The sequence below is a fragment of the Pelobates fuscus genome, chromosome 5 (assembly GCF_036172605.1).
Source record: "Pelobates fuscus isolate aPelFus1 chromosome 5, aPelFus1.pri, whole genome shotgun sequence".
NCBI lineage: Eukaryota > Metazoa > Chordata > Amphibia > Anura > Pelobatidae > Pelobates > Pelobates fuscus.
In genome coordinates, this window is record NC_086321.1 from 366,758,308 (window position 1) to 366,780,606 (window position 22,299).

At 40.5% G+C, this 22,299-nt stretch overlaps 1 protein-coding gene across 2 annotated transcripts in view; it reads left to right on the plus strand.

The window, feature by feature from the left end:
- GLP2R (glucagon like peptide 2 receptor) overlaps positions 1 to 22,299 on the plus strand; it is a 90,653-nt gene that overhangs the window by 33,215 nt on the left and 35,139 nt on the right. For both annotated transcript variants that reach the window (XM_063456085.1, XM_063456086.1), the window contains exon 2: positions 14,945 to 15,041. In XM_063456085.1, coding sequence (XP_063312155.1) covers positions 14,945 to 15,041 — 97 coding nt within the window. The remainder of the gene's footprint in view (positions 1 to 14,944; positions 15,042 to 22,299) is intronic.

Consider the following 22,299-nt stretch of genomic DNA (forward strand, 5'->3'; position numbering starts at 1 on the left):
AGTCCATGCTGTGTTTGTCATCAATTCAGGGGGTAACCATTGCACAAGGATTTAATTCTGTACTTTAAAACATACCAGTAAGTTCAGAGTGTAGGGTAGCTAAAATTTACCACGTCGGTCGAACTTCAAACAATTTTACAGCATTAAAACATAGACGACGTTTTAATCAGTATTTTTGCCAAATCCCCCGTCAATTGCTTAAAAGTAAAATACAGGGCTTTTTCCAAACGAAAAAATAATGGGTTTGACAAATACAAAAAATGCCCTCTCCCCCCCCACATATACACCCTTAGTCGTCTAAGTGCTAGAGAGGTGCTAGATTGCAATTATGGACGTATTTAGCGCCAAAGTGGAGGAGGGATTTATTAATATCACCACAACAATGTTCAGATTTGGCAGCTGTTAATCTTCCGAATCTCCTGTGAACGGACATGTTCTGCTCATGCCCAGTTTTAATGACTAAACACTGTTATGTTATGCAACTCACAATTTAATGTTATTTTTTTGTTTAATATTTGAAACGCAGCGTGCCCTACACGAAGGTTTTTTTTTTTTAAATATATAAATATGCTGTTTTTGCCAAAATTACTGGTGACTGTCTCCGTTTGGAGCTTTCAAACAGAAAATTTATACAGGCTCTTAATTTATCTTTTATTTACAGAGCCTTGAAACTTTAGTAACGTGTAATAATTCAAAGCAATCTATTTACATATTCGGATCAAGAAATTAATGAGTCACTGTTGGATACACCCATGGAGATCACAGCAGGGCTAACTATGGCTATCACGGCCACAGTGAAATACAAAGAATCTATGACAACATTAAGTGCAATAAATCCCCGTTTACTGTGAGGCTGTCTTACTGTACAGACAGCAGCCTGACACGCACTGCTTAGAGGAGGCCATTGACCTGTGATCAGAGCGATTGTAGTCAATGAAAGTATTCACACACACACACACACACACACACACTGCATGATGGCATAGGATGTGTACAGTGAGAAGAATCATACATACAATGTAAGGTGGAGTTTCTTCTTGTTTACAATAGATAACAATTAAAATGGGATTTCTTCTTATTAAAAATAGATACCCTAGAGATAAAACACAGAAGGACACATCATAGTGCAATATTGTCTGAATGTTCTATAAATATCAGGGAAATGTGTGAAAATAAACTCACAAAGCGAGAGCCTATGGAATAAGGCTCAATCTTCCAGCGTTGTGGGATTAAGGTTCCCACTCCCTTCTTTGTGCTGCCTGAAGGTGATGGGTAATATGATGTCCTCTCACAGGTTAGTACAGGAGGTGATAGTGCAAATCAGTGCAGGAGGTAATAAATAGAATGATGTCCTCTCACTGGTTGGTACAAATAGTATAAAGTGCTTTATTAATAAAGTGCACAAGTAAAATATAAAAAATAAGACCTTACAGTTGTAGGTAGTCTTATAGAGATAGTCTCTAGTAGCAAAACGCGTTTCTCCTCTTGATGAGGCTTCCTCAGTTGCTGTGATTTCTTGCTGTGGGTGTTCTTCCTTTATAGTACAAATTTCGCGCCGTTTTCCGGCTCAATTATTCAATCGTGGCGTTTTTACTTCCGCGTTCCACGAGTGGAACGCATAGATACAATCATTTCCGGTTTCGGCATATGCGTTCCAACAGTGGGACGCATGCATTCCGGTTCCGGTTTCCGTGTATACAGGCATAGCTCTGTATCCTGTTCGGTCTCATTCTCCGATATCAGTCCATGGAGGATAATTATTGATGAGCAATAAAGTAAATATTAAAAAGAAAAGCATGATTAAGAAAAAAACAGATACCTATTAAAATGCAATCAAGTGCAAATAGAGGAAAGTAGAGGAAAGTGAGAAGAATCAAACTGGCGTAGCATGGTGATTGTCACACATGTCCTGTAGGTCTAAAATACGCGCTCTTTACGGAATAAAGATAAACTTAAGACTTTTTTTTTAAAAATGGCTGGCTAAAAGTCTAAAATAAAAAAAAGCAACAGTCAAACATTACAAAAATAAGCAGAACTTACGCTGCAACTAATCAATAGTTATTGTTTCATGTGCATTCCCGCTTCCCCCTAACAAATTCTTGAGTCTAATCCTTGGTGAAAACACTCGAGAATTATCACTTTAAGTTTGCAATAAAGTTAAATTGCATTGTCTCAGTAGGACGTCCTATTTTGTGAGCTAGGCAGGATTCGTTGCTTACTGTAAATCCACCTGATGAAAATAACAGCTGAAAAAAAGTGCGTTATATATAGTGGCCCTCGAGTTCGTTACACAGGAAATTTCCTCTGTAAATCCGAGTTAATATGCATTGGCAGTAACTAAGCTAGCTCAGTCCTCAGAGCATTAGGGCAGGGGTTGGCAACCTTCGACACTCCAGATGTTGAGGCACTAAGAGCATCCCATTGTACAGCGCTACCGAATCTGATGGCGCTATAGAAATAATAAAATAATAATTATGGGAGATGTAGTCCGCAGCATCTGGAGTGGTGAAGGTTAATATTACACCTTTATTATGGTTACTTCACAAACGCGGAATTCAAACTTCTCGGATACATTTTGATATCCACGGATACATTTTATGGCATCTAAAAACTAAAGCAGTGTGAGGAAAAGAAGTCAATGGAAAATGTGAATTAGTGGCATTATTCAAACAGGTTTTTTAAATCTAAATTGTGTGAGTCTTGTCAAATTACCGTCTTTAGCAAATGAGGCTTCCTGCTATAACATAAATTCTCGCTTTATACAACAAAAATTACAGGTATATATTCTTGAATTTACATTATCATAAATACATATTCGTGAATTTACATTAATTCGATGCAGAGCCCTGTGTGGGATTCTCAATATTTATGGAAAGTGGGAGATAATTTGTAAGAAATGGGTGATGTGCTGTTTGACAGACAGAGCGAGCGTGAGTCTTCGGATTTATGATGGAAACAAAGTGTCTGTGGTTTGGAGTTTTAGAATATGTGTATGAGAGAAAATATACAACTGATATAAATGTTTCATCAGATGAGAAATACTTTGTTAGTGTTTAGAGGATTCCTTGTGGGGCACAGAACTTCGGTGAAACCACTGGTGCAAAAGGAGATTAATTATAGACTTAAATGTTTAATGTTCAATTCCTTCGTTGTAATGGAATATTTTAATGGATAATCTGGGTCAGAGTTCATCCCTCTCTTTGGGGTATATACTGAGATAATGCATTAACGAATACAAAGTGTAATTGTGACAGACCCCTTTTGGAGTAACAGATACCATCTCGGAGAATTGCCTTTTTACCTGGATTATTGTGGACTTCGGGTACTTCTGGATCTGTACGGTATACGCAGCCACGTGGGGAGAACAATGGGTCGCGGCCATTTTGACCGCACGAACTAATGACCGAATACTCAAGAACTTTCCACACAACGAATTTCCACCTTACCGGTAACTCACGTCCATGCCGTTCGACAGGTCCAGAGTACCGAACTAGAGACACCAGATCCGCGAGAGAGTTTTCGTTTATATTATGTGGTTCCAGAGTAAATGGTGCAAACGTGTATCTAGCGAACGGCCCAACCGATCTAGGAGATTTTCACGTATATTGTTCCCCTAGATCTCCGTTCTCTAATACACGTAGCACATTGTATTTTCGTTGCATATTGTGTGTGTTATTAAACTTATAATAATTGTGAAATATTCTGCCCGGTACAGTGGGAGGGATTCCCACTGTAAATGTATTATCTCCTCCGGATACGGGGAGGAGTTGTACGGCATAAAAGCCCGAGCTGCAGAATAAAGATTATTCCTATTTTGACCCTCAACACAGAGTCTCGTCTCGTGCTTGGAGGGGATATTTATTACGCTGATTTGTATTCTCTGGGAACGTGTTTTGTTGCAGCTGACTTCATCTTGGGGGAAAGGACACCTTCTTGGCGGCGTAAACCCCTACTGCTCCGGGGTGCCGCTACAATTGGTGGCAGCGGTGGGATCGTTCTTTCACCCCAGAAGGACAGCTACCGAGAGCGATCAGGATGGAAGCCTACTACGGAAGGCTGAAACGATCTACACTGAAAGACTTGTTGGAGAGCCGTGGTCGTTCGGCTAGCAACAAAAAGAAAAGAGACATTTTGGCAGAGTTGGTCGCATTGGATTTAGCCGAACAAAATGGCGAACTTGGTGTCGAACTAAACCCAGAACCGGAGATCGCATTGGTCCGAACCCCGAAAGACGAACGATTCGACCATGAGGTGAGGGTAAGACTGGCTCACTACGGACCAAATCCCTCACCTAGGATCGTTACACAAGTGATTGCAGCGGTCGATGCCAACCGGCGCCAGACTCCAGCCAGTATAAAATATACAGCATGGGCCATTCCTTAAGTAGTCCCGGTACGACCACAGTTGTCAACAAGAGTACTGCACATAGCCCGCACATCTCAACTAAGCAGAGTTTATGGGTTATGCAGTTCAAACAGTCCAAAGACTACCGGCCAGCAAACAAAATTCTCACAGAGCATGGCATGTATTAAGATAACTGAGGAACATGGGGTAAAAAAAATGGAATGCAAATCCAGTACCATACAAATTCACTGAGCCTGCCCAGGGATTTGATTCCTTTTAAAAAAAGAAAAAAAAAAGAAAAAAGAGTGGAACTATCACTTTCTTAAAGGACCACTATAGGGTCAGGAACACAAACATGTATTCCTGACCCTCTAGTGTTTAACCCACCATTTAGGTGGCTTGCCCCCTCCCCCCCCACCTTAGCTCCCCTATAAAAGTATAAAACTCACCTTATTTCCAGCACAGCGCAGGTATGCTGGCGCTGGCTCCACCCCCTTTGTGACATCATCAAAACTGCAGATTTTTAGCCAATCCAATGGGGCGGGCCAAATGCTGTTTTGGCCAATCAAGACCTCCTCATAAAGATGCATTGAATCAATGCATCTCTATGAGGAAAATTCATCATCTCCATGCAGAGCGTGGGGACGCTGAATGGCAGTGCTGCCTACTGCGCAGCACTGACCCAGGAAGCACCTCCAGTTGCCATCTAAGGAGTGGCCACTTGAAGGTGTCCCTAGGGGCAATGTAAACACTCTCTTTTCTCTGAAAAGGAAGTGTTTACATGAAACTGCTTGAAGGGAGCTATTATAATCACCATAACAACTACATTAAGCTGTAGTGACCCTTTAAGATTTGTAATAATGCAATATGGTAATCAATGTTATAAATTCCAAGGAAGTGACAGATCCCTTTAATGTGTAGAATGCTCACTTTTCTGCACTGCCTGTGATTTCCTATATAATTTACCTTAATTTTAAAGTAGGTCATTGCTTATAAACCACTAAATATGGTGAAAAATCGACCATAGAGGTCATGTTTAAAGCTACGTTTATATGTTTATTATTGTAATAAAAAAGCTAGGGCAGTGGGAAACGTGAGAATTTATATTTAAGATTAAAATATCTTACATAGCCTATGTATAAAGTAGGGTATTAATAATAAACTCATGCATTATTAATACATTAATAACTATCTAAAAACCCTCAAGACACAGAGGATCTAAAGTCAGCATTTATAATATAATATCTTGTAGAAACGAATGTGATAAGGCTGTAGGGAGATCTATGAAAGGGACACTCCAAGCCTCAAACTCAGCACAGATTATTCTCCAGCACTCGAAGACCACTTCTTCCACTTGCAACATCTGGTCAGAGTGCTGTGTCCCTTTTGCACCTAGTGCTGCAATGTTTACATTGCAGCTCTAAGTCTGCCCTCAGTGTCTGTCTATCAGACAGCCACTAGAGGGCTTCCGGAGTCCAAACTGACTTTTGGTCCGTTATCGGACGCTGAACATCCTCACGCACTGCATGAAGACCTCCATCGTCAGATTTTTCGGAAGAGGAAAAATGTATTAGTTCAGTGCTTTCCTATGGGGAGGTCTAAGGCGCACGCTGCATTTGCCGCGCATGCGCATTGGACAACGTTGTCACGGGACAGAGGAGGGGACGGAGCTTTGACCCAGCTTTGACCAAGGGACATCGGCGCTGGGATCAGGTAAGTAAATAAAGGGTTTTTAACCCTTTACTTACTGGGTAAGAGAGGGCGTGAGGGAGGAGGGAGGCAGAGGGATGGATAGTGCCAGGAATTCAGCTTTGTGTTCCAGGCACTACAGTATCCCTTTAATACACAATAAAAGCCATTGTGAACTTGTTACTTTGACTTATTGAGGTTCCACATATTGTTTTCTGGCGACTATCTCTGTTTTGCTCCAGCCTGCTTATTACCAATTAAATCGAGAGTTCTATGAACCATGACCAGGCTATTGTATTCGACATGTAATTCTGGATCCCTTGCCCTGGCTTGTGTTGTTTGACCATTCCCCCGCTCTGTTAACACTGTGTGATAGAACCAACCATTCTATTGATACAATCTATTTCCAATCTTCTCTTTCCTCTACTTTAACCCATTACTGGTGCATACGATCAGTTTCCGGCACGGTCACGTTTTGCTGTAAGGAATGGCAGGGTGGTAGATCATTCAATATATGGCTGCTGTGCGACGCGTGGAGAGCAGCGAGTCAGTTACTATATTGACCCATTACAAGAAATTAATATATTGCTGTTATAAGGAATAGAGAGAAATTAGTCCATACACTGATCAGCCAAAACATTAAAAGCACTGACAGGTGGAGTGAATAACATTGATTATATTGTTACAATGGCACCTGTCAAGGGGTGGGACGTATTAGGCAGCAAGTGAACAGTCAGTTCTTATATTTCATAGGCTTATAGTTCTTATATTTAATGGGCTGGAAGCAGGAAAATTGGCCAAGCGGAAAGACAAGGGCCACATAGTGATGGATACACGACAATTGTTGTGGGTTGTTTCCATTAAAACCAGTGGTTAGCACCTACAAAATGTGGTGCAAGGAAGGACAAGAGGTAAACCAGGGTCATGGTCGCCCAAGGAGAACTGAGGCACTGATGCACATGTGGAGTGAACTGATGCACATGAGGAGTGAAGGCTAGCCAGTTTGGTCTTATCATACAGAAGAGCAACTGTAGCTCAAATTGCTGAAAAACGTAATAGTACCAACGATATAAAGGTGTCAGTGCACACAGTGCATAGCAGTTTGCTGTGTAGGGGCTACATGTCCGCAGATCAGTCAGAGTGACCATGATGACCCCTGTCCACCGCCGATTGTGCCTTCAATTGTTCAGAATATAATGAAGAAACAGTGGGAATTCTGCTGTACGTTGTGTAGATACAACATTTGCTTTGCTTCGCATTAGGATTGAGCAACAATCTGTTAAACAGATGCAGATAAAATACAGACATTTCTCTCTCTCTGTTTATACACTTGGACCAATATCTTGTAAATATTTAGTGATGAATGTGATGTGTGTGCTAACTTTAGAATACAGCAGCAGTAAAGGTGTAACATTGTCACAGACTGTCTGACATGAAGAAAACAGTTACAATTCCAGATATGCATTAAATGAACACTATAGTCCCCTAAACATCTTGAGCTTAACCCCTTAAGGACCAAACTTCTGGAATAAAAGGGAATCATGACATGTCACACATGTCATGTGTCCTTAAGGGGTTAATGAAGCAGTTTTAGTGTATATATAATGCCTCTCAGGTTTCACTGCTCAATTCTCTGCAATTAGTTAAATCACTTTGTTTCTGTTTATGCAGCCCTTGTCACACCTCCCCTGGCTATGATTGACAGAGCCTGCATGGAAAAAAAACTGGTTTCACTTTCAATCAGATGTAATTTACCTTAAACAATTGTATCTCTTGCTCTGTACATTGAACTTTAATCACATACAGGAGGCTCTTGCAGGATCTAGCAAGCTATCAACATAGCAGATAAGAAAATCTAAATTAAACAGAACTTGCAATAAAGGAAGGATAAACATTAGATGGCAGAGGATTGAGTAGTGAGGCTGCAGGGGCATGTTCTATACACCAAAATGGCTTAATTAAGCTAAAGTTGTTCTGGTGACTATAGTGTCCCTTTAAGATTATTGTATTGCCCTTTAGAATTTCCCTAATCACACCTTGAACTGTAGGCCTTACACTCATTCATAGTTTGGAGGAGTGCGTTAGGTCAGAGTTTCCAGTCCTCAGGAGAATACAGCAGAAAATGCCATACCCCTGACACAGAAAGATGAATACAACGTGTTTGGTTTTGAGAAAAATAATACATAAAAAAAAAAACATTCATTCCCATTTCAAAACTCGAGAATTCCCGGTTTAGTGTAAAGAATGATGTAATGGCAGTACATTTGGAAGGAAAGATTGTGGCTTTTAAAACATGCAAATACAGGTGGACTAAGCCAACAATATTTTCTACCTTAATGTCCCTATGGAAGTCATCTGAACACATTGGTGGAGATTAGAAAACATTGTTTTGCAGAGAAGTCTCTGGTGCTGAATGATATAAAGAAAGAGCCGCGGCTCCACTGAGCCTAATATTCCAGTATTTACACTTTTCAGTGAGTGTGATTTTGGTGATTGATTCATATACCTCCCAAGTGTCCCTACTTAAGTGGGCAGTCCCTGTATTTGGGCACAAGTCCCTCTGTACCTCTTTTGTAGTAGCTCTGTATTGTTGCTGTGTCTTAGAGCTCCATAGCAATACTACTTAACAGTAATTTGTCTTTAAATTACAATGCCCCCATTTCAGCATACCATTTCTGATATCGTACGTACAGATTACATTTTATTAGGTATGTGTACAACAACACGTAAACTTTAACCTGTAGAAAACCAGTTGCACAATCAATTTATCAACACAAAATTAATTCTGAGCCATAATACTACAGAGAAATAGAGTTTTCAATTCACATAATATGAACTATGATCTCTTAGTATTTGCATTTGTTAATGATGCGAACAATTACCAGTATTATTTCGCTGCCATGCTTTGTATAGCCGTGTAGACAAATTCAGCCCTTTGAAGTCGGCGGTCAACAACTGCATTGTAGACTTGGAAGTGATAAATTATACAGCCAGATGTTCTTAAAAATCCACGTATTTGGTTTGAACATAATCATTTTCAGCTACCGTACTGACAGACTTGCAAAAACATTTAAAAAGTAAAATAAAAAAAAACGTAAGACAGGAAAAATAAGTAATTCAGTAAATATACTGATGACTCCTGGAGAATTAGACATTTCCTATACAGACCCAAAAATACTAAATCAAGTGTTTAAAGGGACACAGTGGCGGCTCTAGACTTTGTGAGGCCCTGGGCGAAACTCAAACATGAGGCCCCCACTAAAACTCATAATAAAAAAATATATAGGGATTGCATCGTGTGTGTATAATGAGCTGTAGTTTTATTTAACCCCTTAAGGACCAAACTTCTGGAATAAAAGGGAATCATGACATGTCACACATGTCATGTGTCCTTAAGGGGTTAAAGGCAGGCTTGTAGTACTGGTATTCGTTGCTCAGAGGCTTGCATTGTCGCGGCTCCCTGTGCCGCTCTGTTGTGAGCTCTCGGACTGTAGTTATGGCATAATTTGCAAACTAAATTAATTTGCAGTGATGCTGATTGTTTATACATGATTGCCGTGTACGGTTGCATAGTCTGGCAGTCATGTATACAGAAGTGCTTGTGTGCAGGGGTTATTGCAAACAGAAATGAAACTTTTGATTGGGTAAAAAAAAAAAAAAGCTTAAAAAAAAAAAAAATCACCAACAAAATAATAAAAATACAAAAAAGAAAACTCACATAGACATTTTCCACACACATTCTATAATCCTTTAACATTCCTTGTTTGTGAATGTATGTCTCTGTGAGCATGTCTATGTTTGTTTATGAAACTGTATGTGTATGGGGTAGCTGATTGCTGTGTGTTGTGTGTTTGGGGCGGGCCTTTGACCATGATTGTGTGTATGATGAACTTATTCTGGGTGTGACAGGGTGCGCAAAGGGGTAACTGTGGCAGGGTGAGGGGATTAATGAGACAGGGTTGGGCGGTATGACATGGTTGAGGGAGGGAGTGCGACAGGTTGAAGGGAAGAAAGTGTGACAGGATTAGTGGCGTTAATGTGACATGTTAAATGTGGAAGAGCGAGGGCAGGTAATTGTGGTAGGGGGTGAGAGCGTGTGACAGTGTGGGGTGGGCAGGGTGTATGACAGTGTGAATGGGCAGGGTATGTGGGGGTTAGGTTATGTGGGGTCAGTGTGGGGGGGCAGGGTATGTGGGGTCAGTGTCGGGGGGCAGGGTATCGGAGGGTCAGTTTGGTGGGGCAGGGTGGGGGGTCAGTGGACATGCCTCCACACACTGAAATACCTTTTTTATGTAAGTCCCTGGTGGTCCAGTGGTCGCAGTCCCTGGTGGTCCGGTGGTCGCAGTCCCTGGTGGTCCGGTGAGATAACTATTCTGTCTGCAACTCCGCCGCGCGCAGAGCTGCAGACCTCGTTCTCAAGAGCTCCGGTCAGAGCTTTGCCGTGGCTCTGCTCTCTATGGGTAGACCAGGTGGATGGGCCCTGCACCCAGTGGACAAGCCGCCGGGCCACCTCTCACGGTTATGGACCGAGAACCCGACAGTTCGGTCTGCACCAAGGCAAATTAGGTGGCCGCGAGGCCTTAGACGGCCGCCTATATCGCCTAATTAGAGAGACGCCTCTAAAGGGACACTATAGTTACCAAAACAATTTAAGCTTATTGAAGTAGTTTTGCCGTATATATCATGTTCCTGTAGTCTCATTGATAAATTCTCAGTCATTTAGGAGTTAAATCACTTTGTTTATGCAGCCCTGTGCACACCTCCCTGCACGTGACTTACACTGCCTTCCTAAACACTTCCTGTAAAGCGTCATCTAATGTTTACACTTCGTTTATTGCAAATTCAGTTTAATTTAGAATTTCTTATCTTCTGCTTTATTAATAGCTTGCAGGACCCTCCTGTATGTAATTAAAGTTCAATTTACAGTGCAGGAGATAAAAACCTTAAAAGTAAGTTAGATCTAATTAAAAAATGAAACCATTTTACTTTCATGCAGGCTGTCAGTCACAGCCAGATGAGGTGTGGCTATGCCTACATAAACAGAAACCAAAGTGATTTATCTCCTAAATGGTAGAAAATTGAGCAGTGAAACTTCAGAGGCCTGATCTATACACCAAAACTACTTCATTAAGCTAAAATTGTTTTATGGACTATAGTGTTCCTTTAATGTGAGCATAAATTAAGGAGAATTATTATATGTAGTTCTTTGCCTCCAACCACAACAACAGCGAACGAACAAAATTGGAACAGTTTAAACTGTCAAATTTAAACTGTACTGCTGGCAGCCCTGACAGAGCCAGTGGTTTTATTGTTCAATAAAAATCACATTTGGAATTATCGGTAGAATGCAGATAATTTCAGCTTTCATCTCTGGGACAGAGGGCATGACATTAAATTACTTGGCTCCAACAGGGATGTGTGACTGAATGCAGAGCAGACATGTGTACATACCACACCTTAAGAGGAATACTCAAGCTTCCAAGTAAACAATTTTGGTCTACATTTTAAAAAGCTGCCTGATGAACACTTAAAAGGACATTCCAGACTTCTAAAGCGCTTTACGTGTGAAGAGTTTGTGTTATATTTTTTAATAGAAATTGATACTTTTTATAAACTAACCTGGCTACACCTCCTGGCTTTCAAGCAGATGTGTCCTGTTACTTCCTGGTTTGTATAGCTCAGTGGAGCTAAACTCAAGAGGCAGCAATTGCCCAGAGCACCTGCTTTGCAGAGACTTCTCATTGAGCTGCATTGGGAAGTCCGTGATTGGACAGCCACAGACTTTATTGAGATCTGCACTTTATTCAAACAAGAGCACTGCAGGATTTGCAAGCTGTTTTATATATACCTCAAATGAAAAATGCATAATTAAATGCATACATACTTTCATTGGGGTTATATGTACTAAACAGAATTTTTTATTTATTTTGTTTTTGGGTAGTGGAGTGTCCCTTTAACCCCTTAAGGACACATGACGTGTGTGACATGTCATGATTCCCTTTTATTCCAGAAGTTTGGTCCTTAAGGGGTTAAAGGGCATAACCTCCCTTAGATCACTAGCCCTGAAGAAAATACCGTAAATGAAAGCTTTATTTTGCAGAGGTCACTAAAAATTTTAAATTCCTGTAACCACACTTGGCATTACAGGAATGGCAAAATATATCATCAGAGTAATAATAACGATAAAAAATATATATAACCGATTTATGCCTTTGCAATAAAATTCACAAAAAAACAAAACAAAAAAACTACCTATTTAAACATGCTAAAGGTTTAGGTGCAGTGGTATTTTTTATTATTTTTTTTTTCTAAATTCATGAATTTCTTACGTTTGACAAAAAACAGACAAGCAAAGAAGTTTATAAGTTTAGCGTGTTGCTTACATTCTATCGGTCAGTGGCCGACGTCCAAATAACTGTGACAAGTTTAACAATAACAGAGTTAAAGAATAAAGCTGAAGATAATTAGCAAAATAAGCACTTTCTGGATAATCACCAGCTCAGGAAGTACTTCAAAGGTTCCAATGAATGCGATTAATTATGATTATTAGGATAGTGAGCGTGTTGCAGTATATGTTATTCCGGGAATGTCTAACTGCATCCTTCGAATCACACTTGGCAATTGAAACAACAAACAATTCTATCCGTTTGTATCACTTGGGAGGAGTGTCTTAGAAAATATATACTACAAAGGCATTTGAATAAGAAGATAACATAGCAAATCTCCCTTTTACTACAAACATGGACATTTATATGTGTATGTCAAACATTCTTACTTAAAAAAAAACAAAAAAAAACATAAATAGATTTTTGGGGAGTGGACCGAAGTGTGGCAGAAGAAGATGTACTGTCCAGTTATTCTGCTTGGTGTATACAGCACTCACAAATAAATGTACAGTGTATTTATAAATACATTGTTTGTAAATAATGTGTGAGTGTATGAGAACCATGTGTCTGAGTGTTGCAGTGTCAGTACGTGTGTCTGTCAGTGTGTGTCAAATCAGTGAGTGTTTGTATGTCTGTCAGTTAGTGTGTGTCTGTCAGTTAGTGTATGTATGTCAGTGTGTGTCAAATTAGTGAGGGTGTTTGTATGTCTGTCAGTTAGTGTGTGTCTGTCAGTGAGTGACTGTCTCAGCGCTCTAACTGTTACTGCCTTTACAATCTGACAATACTAGGCCCAATTAGCATACCCTATGTGTACTAGCATGTAAATTTCAAAAAATAATGCATATAGTATGGATTGTGCCCTCCCCGGAATCCCGGTCCAGATTGGTCTCTAATTCTAACAGCTTTTAAAAGTTAGAGTTGTGAGTAGATTAGCTCCAATCATGATGCGTGAGATGTTTACTGAGCTTGATTACTTATGGGATCCTGCAAGGTCAATAGAAATATGTTAACCTGGAGACCTGTGAGTCTTGCTGGCCCTCTCTACTTTTATCTCCTTTTTATTTTCTGTATTATTCCGTCATGCGTGTAACTCTCGTGCAAAAATAATAAGAATCTGATTTACATAAAAAAAAAAAAAGACTGTCTCAGCTTGGATGAAGCATAGTTTAGCTGACAGTATGTGATTTACACATTATCAATGATCTGTGTGAGTAACAGCCTTCATTGGCATATATAATAGCTTTATACTTAATTAATATGCAAATAGATAAATGTACAATTATTCATACCGCAGAAATTGGGAAAATGATTTATTTCTTAACTAAAAATATCTTTCTATTTTATGTAACAAAATATACATTTAATAGAAGATAATATCACTGTAACCCTATAACATTTTAATTTTTCAACTTCAGTTTTTTTCTTGTAGCCATATAAAAAACAAAAATGAAAATACATATATATAAAGTCTATGTGTTTAACAATTTCTTTACAGTACTGGCACACAGTGGGAGCCAATCTGCTCAAGACTATAAGGCCAGGGTTACTGTTAGAATCAAGAAGAGTGTACAGGTATAGTGAGCTAGGTTTAGAAATTACGTGTGACTCTAACATAGCCCCAGTCACATTCCTTCTGGGTTTATAAATCCCAATAATTTGATGTATAAAGATTCTTAGCTGTGTGGAGGGCTCCTACAAGGTATTGGTGGCCAAAGGTAAAATCCCAAGACAAAAAAAAAGACAAAATACTCATAATGAAACACCAAATTAAATGCATTAAAGGGACACTCTGGTCAACATAACAACTTCATCTAAATGAAATTGTTATGGTGCCAGGAATCCCCTGAATGCACGGTTACCTTAAGGAGATAAACTGCTCTCGGTTTAACCCCAAAGTGAGCGATCAACACCAATCAACATGTCCCCCAGGTGGCATCCGACTCTGAATCTCCATTTCGGGAAGAGTGGAGTGCCGCTAATTGGCTTAGACCGGTGATCCCCTAAGCCAATCAGTAGCTCCTCATTGATAAAAAAAGAAAAAGAAACGTACCTTTTTAGTTGACCACAGAGTGTCCCTTTAAGCCAGGGGTGGGGAACCTTTGGCCCTCCAGATGTTTGGACTACATCTCCCATAATGCTATTACAGCCATAATGCTAGCAAAGCTTCAAGGGGGATGTAGTCCACAACATCTGGGCCAAAGGCTTTTTTTTTAAGCCATATTAAATTCTCAAACTCAAACATTCAGCGTAGATTATTTTTCTACAATTACTTCCAAGTCCCCTTTAAAATTTAGGCAGCTATAAAACATTACATAAATCTGCATCCCATGTTCCTGTCCTTCCACGACATGTAATTGGTTATAACATATATTTGTTACAAATGTGCACAAAAATGGAAAGTTTGAATTATTCCTTGCTTGCAAGCCAAAATAATCTGTTTATTAGCGTTTAGCTCATGTAAATGAACAGTCTGATTCATTGCTGAGTAAATTACTCCCACAGTCTGATTGTTCCTCTGTTTGTAGGTCACGGGGTCCATGCTGAATGATATGCAGAAAAAGTGGGCACAGTACAAACAAGAATGCGTGGCACGACTTGAAAAAGAGCGAAACTCGACAACTGGTAAGAGATATGACGGCGAGGGAGTATGGATTTTGATATTTCAAGGAATCGAATCATTTGTTAATCATCTACATCAATTGCTTTTCTTTAGCGCAACTGTCACGGCGCCCAGTCGGCACCGTCTGCCGGCACTTGATTGGTGCACTCACACGGTGCCCGATCGGCGCCGTGTGGAAGCACTCGATCGGTGCGGTCATGCTGCAGGAGGGAGATGTTACTTACCTAATCCACAACGCCTCTCCCTGTAAGCGGCATCTGGTGTAGCGGCCAGGTCCAACATTATGAATGCCGGCCGCTTCAGTCCCACGCACTAAACAGCGCTGCCCCCAAAAACGTCATGTGATGTAAACGTGCATGCTGCATCACGTTTTCGATGCACACACACGTTTTAGAGTCATAGGTCCCTTTTTAACCAATGAGCAGACTTTGGAGGTTATTTAAACCCAAACTTGCTAGTGTTCAGTGCCCTGTCGTGGTTTCCACTACTTTGGTTATCCGAGAGTGCATTTGGTATATTGTTATCCTGGTTTTTGATCCTGGCTTGTTCTGACTATCCATATTTCTGGTATCTCCGACATTTGGCTTTGTCTTTTCGTTTATGCTCCTGTCTGTGTCCCTGACTTTGGCTTGTTTCTGACTATTCTTTCTACGTTATACCCGACCATTCTAAGGCACGGTAATACGTTTATCACTTCGACTTAAATGTGCGTGTTGGGCTACAGCCCCATCCTGACAACAACTACCTCATACCCAAATTCTAGTCTATGTACGCAACTGGTAATTAACTATATAGTTTAACTTTAAATCATTTTGTAGGTACCGAATGAATATTAATAAATCATAAAATGATAAAAATAAGTTGTAAAACTTTGTTCTAGTTAGCACTAAGCACTTGTCCAATGAATCATCTGAAAACAAAGTTGCAATAGCTAAAGAGGAATCTTAAAGGAACACAATAGCGTCAGGAGTATAAACATGCATTCCAAACCCTATAGTGTCTCCTTACTGTTTAGATTCAGTCCCCTCATAAATGAAATAAAAAAAAAAAGTTTTTCTTCACCAGCGCCAAAACTCGCTTGGTGCGTCTCCTGCTCTTCCTCTCATTATGTCATCTAGCAGGTGTCGTGTCCTCATCTTCTCATCCAATCCAATGCTCCTCGAGCACATTAAATGCTTCTCACAAGGAAGCATTGAATCCAATGTCCACAGTAGCACTTCTGTTAGGAAGAGAGCCAAAACCTGAATTAAAATATGCAGTCTAAAAAAGGTGTGACTAGCAAATCTGGCGAATTTTTCCCAAATCACTTATTTTGCCCTAAATTTTTATATTTTTTTTTTTTACCCCATTTCTTATCCCTAAAAATGTTTAATAGGGTAGATAATCATTTTTTCACTATTCACATAGCGTGTATATGTCAATTATCTATATATGTATACCTCCACCTACACACGAAAAATGGACAATGGACACTGCGACAAGGACGTGCAGCATGTCTGGTAAAATGGGCAGCCCGCACAATATGATCATTTAGGTCTGAGTGGGAAACGCACGAAGAAAAGGAACAAACATCCTTGCAATCAGGATTAGTTTGCATGGCAAGGTTCCCAGAGCTGCACAGCAGGCTATTTCTTTAATCATCCTGAAATTTGGAACAAATAAGCATTTTAATAAATGGAAATAGGATTTATAACATAGGAAAGCATGATTCTGTCTGAGATCACTGAATTATGTAAAATATAATGGTGGCCGTGGCTATGCTCGATGAATTGTAAAGGTGAAGTTAATACCTGAGTGGGGTGTACCTTTATTTCATCCTACCATTCCCACAGCCTGTCCTGCACCTCTGCCAATTCCTGCCTCATATCCTCTTGTCCCTATTTCAGTTCCTGCGGCTTGCCTCATGTCCTCTTGTCCCTATTTCAGTTCTTCCCTCCTATCCTCTTCTCCTGGAGCCAGTGACAATTCTCACCCCATATTATCTTCTCTTTTCAAATTCTCATTCAATATTCTCTTCTCCTGGTTCCAATGTCCATCGGCTATTATCTTCTCATGGTGCAATTTCCCATCACTTTTCTCTTCTACTGGTTTCAAGCTGCCATGCCCTATTCTCTATGCCCTATTGTACTGGTACCAACTCTAATTAATTAGCCTCTGCTCCAATTTATTATCCGTGCATCCAATCCAAGGCTCCTCTCACTGTTCTTATTCCCTCCTCCAATCCTTGTCTCCCTGTTCTTATTTCTATCCCCTATGTGCATGCTCCCAAACATGTCCTGCCTCGTCCTCTTTTCATTCCTATCCACAAGCTCTTTTCACAGTTTCAATTTCTATCCTCGCTGTTCTACTCACTGTTCCCAATCCTATCCCTCTATACTCTTCTGACTGTTCCCAATCCTATCCCCTCAGAGTCTTCTCACCGTTCCCAATCCTATCCCTCCATACTCTTCTCACTGTTCCCAATCCTATCCCTCTATACTCTTCTGACTGTTCCCAATCCTATCCCTCTATACTCTTCTGACTGTTCCCAATCCTATCCCTCTATACTCTTCTGACTGTTCCCAATCCTATCCCTCTATACTCTTCTGACTGTTCCCAATCCTATCCCCTCCAAGTCTTCTCACCGTTCCCAATCCTATCCCTCCATACTCTTCTGACTGTTCCCAATCCTATCCCCTCCAAGCCTTCTCACTTTTCCCAATCCTATCCCTCCATACTCTTCTCACTGTTCCCAATCCTATCCCCTCTATACTCTTCTAAATGTTCCCAATCCTATCCCTCCATCCTCTTATCACTGTTCCCAATCCTATCCCCTCTATACTCTTCTCAATGTTCCCAATCCTACCCCTCTATACTCTTCTCACTGTTCCCAATCCTACCCCTCTATACTCTTCTCACTGTTCCCAATCCTATCCCCTCTATACTCTTCACACTGTTCCCAATCCTATCCCCTCCAAGCATCCTCACTGTTCCCAATCCTATCCCTCCATACTCTTCTCACTGTTCCCAATCCTATCCCTCCATACTCTTCTCATTGTTCCCAATCCTATCCCCTCAATACTCTTCTCACTGTTCCCAATCCGATCCCTCAATACTCTTCTCACGTTCCCAATCCTATCCCTCTATACTCTTCTCACTGTTCCCAATCCTATCCCTCCATACTCCTCTCACTGTTCCCAATCATATCCCTCTATACTCTTCTGACTGTTCCCAATCCTATCCCCTCAATACTCTTCTCACTGTTCCCAATCCGATCCCTCAATACTCTTCTCACTGTTCCCAATCCTATCCCTCTATACTCTTCTCACTGTTCCCAATCCTATCCCTCCATACTCTTTTCACTGTTCCCAATCATATCCCTCTATACTCTTCTGACTGTTCCCAATCCTATCCCTCCATACTCTTCTCACTGTTCCCAATCCTATCCCTCTATACTCTTCTGACTGTTCCCAATACTATCCCTCCATACTCTTCTCAATGTTCCCAATCCTACCCCTCTATACTCTTCTCACTGTTCCCAATCCTATCCCCTCTATACTCTTCTCAATGTTCCCAATCCTACCCCTCTATACTCTTCTCACTGTTCCCAATCCTACCCCCAACTGACTGTTCCCAATCCTATCCCCTCCAAGCCTTCTCACTGTTCCCAATCCTATCCCTCCATACTCTTCTCACTGTTCCCAATCCTATCCCTCCATACTCTTCTCACTGTTCCCAATCCGATCCCTCAATACTCTTCTCACTGTTCCCAATCCTATCCCTCTATACTCTTCTGACTGTTCCCAATGCTATCCCTCCATACTCTTCTCAATGTTCCCAATCCTACCCCTCTATACTCTTCTCACTGTTCCAAATCCTATCCCTCTATACTCTTCTCACTGTTCCCAATCCTATCCCCTCAATACTCTTCTCAATGTTCCCAATCCTATCCCTCCATACTCTTCTCACTGTTCCCAATCCTATCCCCTCTATACTCTTCTCAATGTCCCCAATCCTACCCCTCTATACTCTTCTCACTGTTCCCAATCCTATCCCTCTATACTCTTCTCACTGTTCCCAATCCTATCCCCTCAATACTCTTCTGACTGTTCCCAATCCGATCCCTCAATACTCTTCTGACTGTTCCCAATCCTATCCCTCCATACTCTTCTCAATGTTCCCAATCCTGCCCCTCTATACTATTCTCAATGTTCCCAATCCTACCCCTCTATACTATTCTCAATGTTCCCAATCCTACCCCTCTATACTCTTCTCACTGTTCCCAATCCTATCCCCTCCAAGCCTTCTCACTGTTCCCAATCCTATACCTCTATACTGTTCTCACTGTTCCCAATCCTATCCCCCTAAGTCTTCTCACTGTTCCCAATCCTATCCCCCTAAGTCTTCTCACTGTTCCCAATCATATCCCCCTAAGTCTTCTCACTGTTCCCAATTCTATCCCCCTAAGTCTTATCACTGTTCCCAATTCTATGGCCCTAAGTCTTATCACTGTTCCCAATTCTATCCCCCTAAGTCTTCTCACTGTTCCCAATTCTATCCCCCTAAGTCTTCCCACTGTTCCCAATTATATCCCCCTAAGTCTTCTCACTGTTCCCAATCCTATCCCCCTTAGTCTTCTGACCGTTCCCAATCATATCCCTCTCTATTCTTCTCATTGCCCCCATTCCTACCCACTGTTCTCATTATACAAACCCTACCTATGTCCTTCTTTTTGTATGTTTGTATCTTTTTACTACATAAACACTACATTTGCTAAACAAATGTAAAATCCAGTCACGCCACTTAAAATCTTGCATTGTTATTATGATATTATTTCCATTGTACATTAGTGACTCACAGACCAGCAAGTGTGCAGCATAGAATTAATACAAGAAATCTTCATAAAATGCCCCTTTTTGTGCACACCTTGCAGTCTGTCCATGACATCACATTCTCCAATAAACAACCAGGTAGACATCTATCAAGTACCAGTAATTTGCATCTGTCAAACCGATGTGAAAAAGACAACTTAATACTTGTATCTGCATACTGTCACGGAATACAGGCCGTGCGTGTATCACAGACTGCGCTTAGTTAGAGAAAGATGAAGTGGAGGAGGAATATTGCATGCAGAACATTTTTATGTTATTTTATGTACCATCAAATATATTTATTCATGGAAAAAAAAATATTAAGTTTCAGTTTCTAATGCTTGGTTTCACATAATAGGAAGTGCTAAAATCTCGAAGCCAGGGATGCGTACGAAACAGGGGCAACAGAGGCCGCAGTTCAATTTAAACAGAAGCGACCATGAATATAAATTGTTAATTATCATTTGCTGGCTTGTGTTTTCCATTTATATTGTTTAAATATATAAGACACAAAAAGCGATACGTAATCCTTTACTTTACAAGACATCACATCACAAGATAAAAGCATCATAGAATCTGGAGAGAACAGCCGTCAATGACTACCTGTTGTCACACCATGTATATACAGCAATCGTGTTACTCAATAAACCGCAAATTGCCAAAACAGACGGAATAGGCAATACTCAATTATGTTTCCAATTCAGCTATTTCAGCCGGAAATTTCACGTGTCCAGATGTACTCCAGCAACACATGTTTTAGCGAATAAGCTTTAGATAAAATCCAGATCGATTCTGGATCATCAGCTTATGCCTGTGACTTGCCCAGAAAATATAAGATGCATCAGATATGGGAGAGACAGGAGAGATCACAGGTATTTCGAGAGATTGAACTCACACACACATTGATATTCATTCCAATCTACATTTCAAATATGGATTCTTAACAAAAAGAAGTTATGAATACAGGAAACCTGGAGGCTAACACCTTGAAATACAGGACAGCAGCCATAAAATCATTAATGAATATTGCGGAGATTGACACTTGTGAAATGTAAATCTTCACAGCCTTCTGAATGAGAATTTTAGAAATGTTTCCATAGAGATTGTATACTTGTCTAGTCTTTGTGAATATACTAAAACGATGAGGGCAAAAAAGAACAGAATTCCATTATGGGTCTATTGGAAGATTAGAATCTCATGACATCTGTTGCAAGAAAAAGAAAAAATCATAGCAGTGATATTGAAAACAATTCACAATGTTGGCTTTTACATAGCAATTTTCATTATAGCGAGATAGTAATAATCATTTTCACTTGCAGACAAGCCCTCCTCTTCTCTACCTCACTATCTTAACACACTACCCATAGATCCAAAGGGACACTACCCTACCCCAATATAAAATAAATTAAAAATCGCCATTTAGTAGATATAACCCCAGTGAAATTGCATGCATTTAATTATGCATGTTTTCATTGGATTAAATCTAAAAACAGCTTCCAAAGACACATATCTCTTGTCTGCAACCTTAGCAAACCCTCCCTTTCTAACCCCTCCCAGACGTTCTGTGGCTGTCCAATCACAGACTTCCAAATGCAGCTCATTGAGAAGTCTTTGCAAGGCAGGTGCTCTTGGCAATTGCTGCCTGTTGAATTTGAGCTAAACAAACCAGGAGTAACAGGACTTATTGACATCCAGGGGGTGTAAACAATGTTAATTTATAAAAGTGCCAGTTTTTATGAAATCTGCACTTTTTGTAAAAAGGAAAAAAAAAGAATACACTCTTCATATGTAAAGCACTTCAGCAAACTAAAGTACTTTAGGGGTCCAGAGTGACTCTTTAATACTGCACACTAAACTCAGTAAATAAATATAAACTCCTTACACAATTCAGACACTAAATATTAGTCTCTACAGCAAACTTGCGGCACATGGACCGCATACGGCCCACGATGGATATATTTGCGGCCCACCTGCCCTGGGGCAGCTTTGTGCTGTGGCTGCGACCAGCCATAAGACATATGAGATATTTCCTGTCTGATTCTTGTCTTCTCTCTCAAGACCAATTGCGTACTCCCGTCCGGCCCTGTTGGGGGAAATGTGTTAAATTAGGGGAGGGCAGTGTATTAAATTAGAGTGGTGAGAGTGGGGCAGTGTACTTAATTAGAATGGAGGGAGGAGCGGCAGTGTATTAGATTATGGGGCAATGTATTAGGATGGGGGAGGGGGCAGTGTATCAGATTGGGTCTGCATAGAGGCGCTGAACACTCCCCATGGAGATGCTGATTGGCTGCGCAGCTTTTTGCCACACATGCACAATAGCCTCCCAAAGCATTAGATTGGCTGAGATCATCAAGTTTGATGATCTCAGACAAAGTGAAGAACACACTCATAAGACTTCAAAATCAACTTC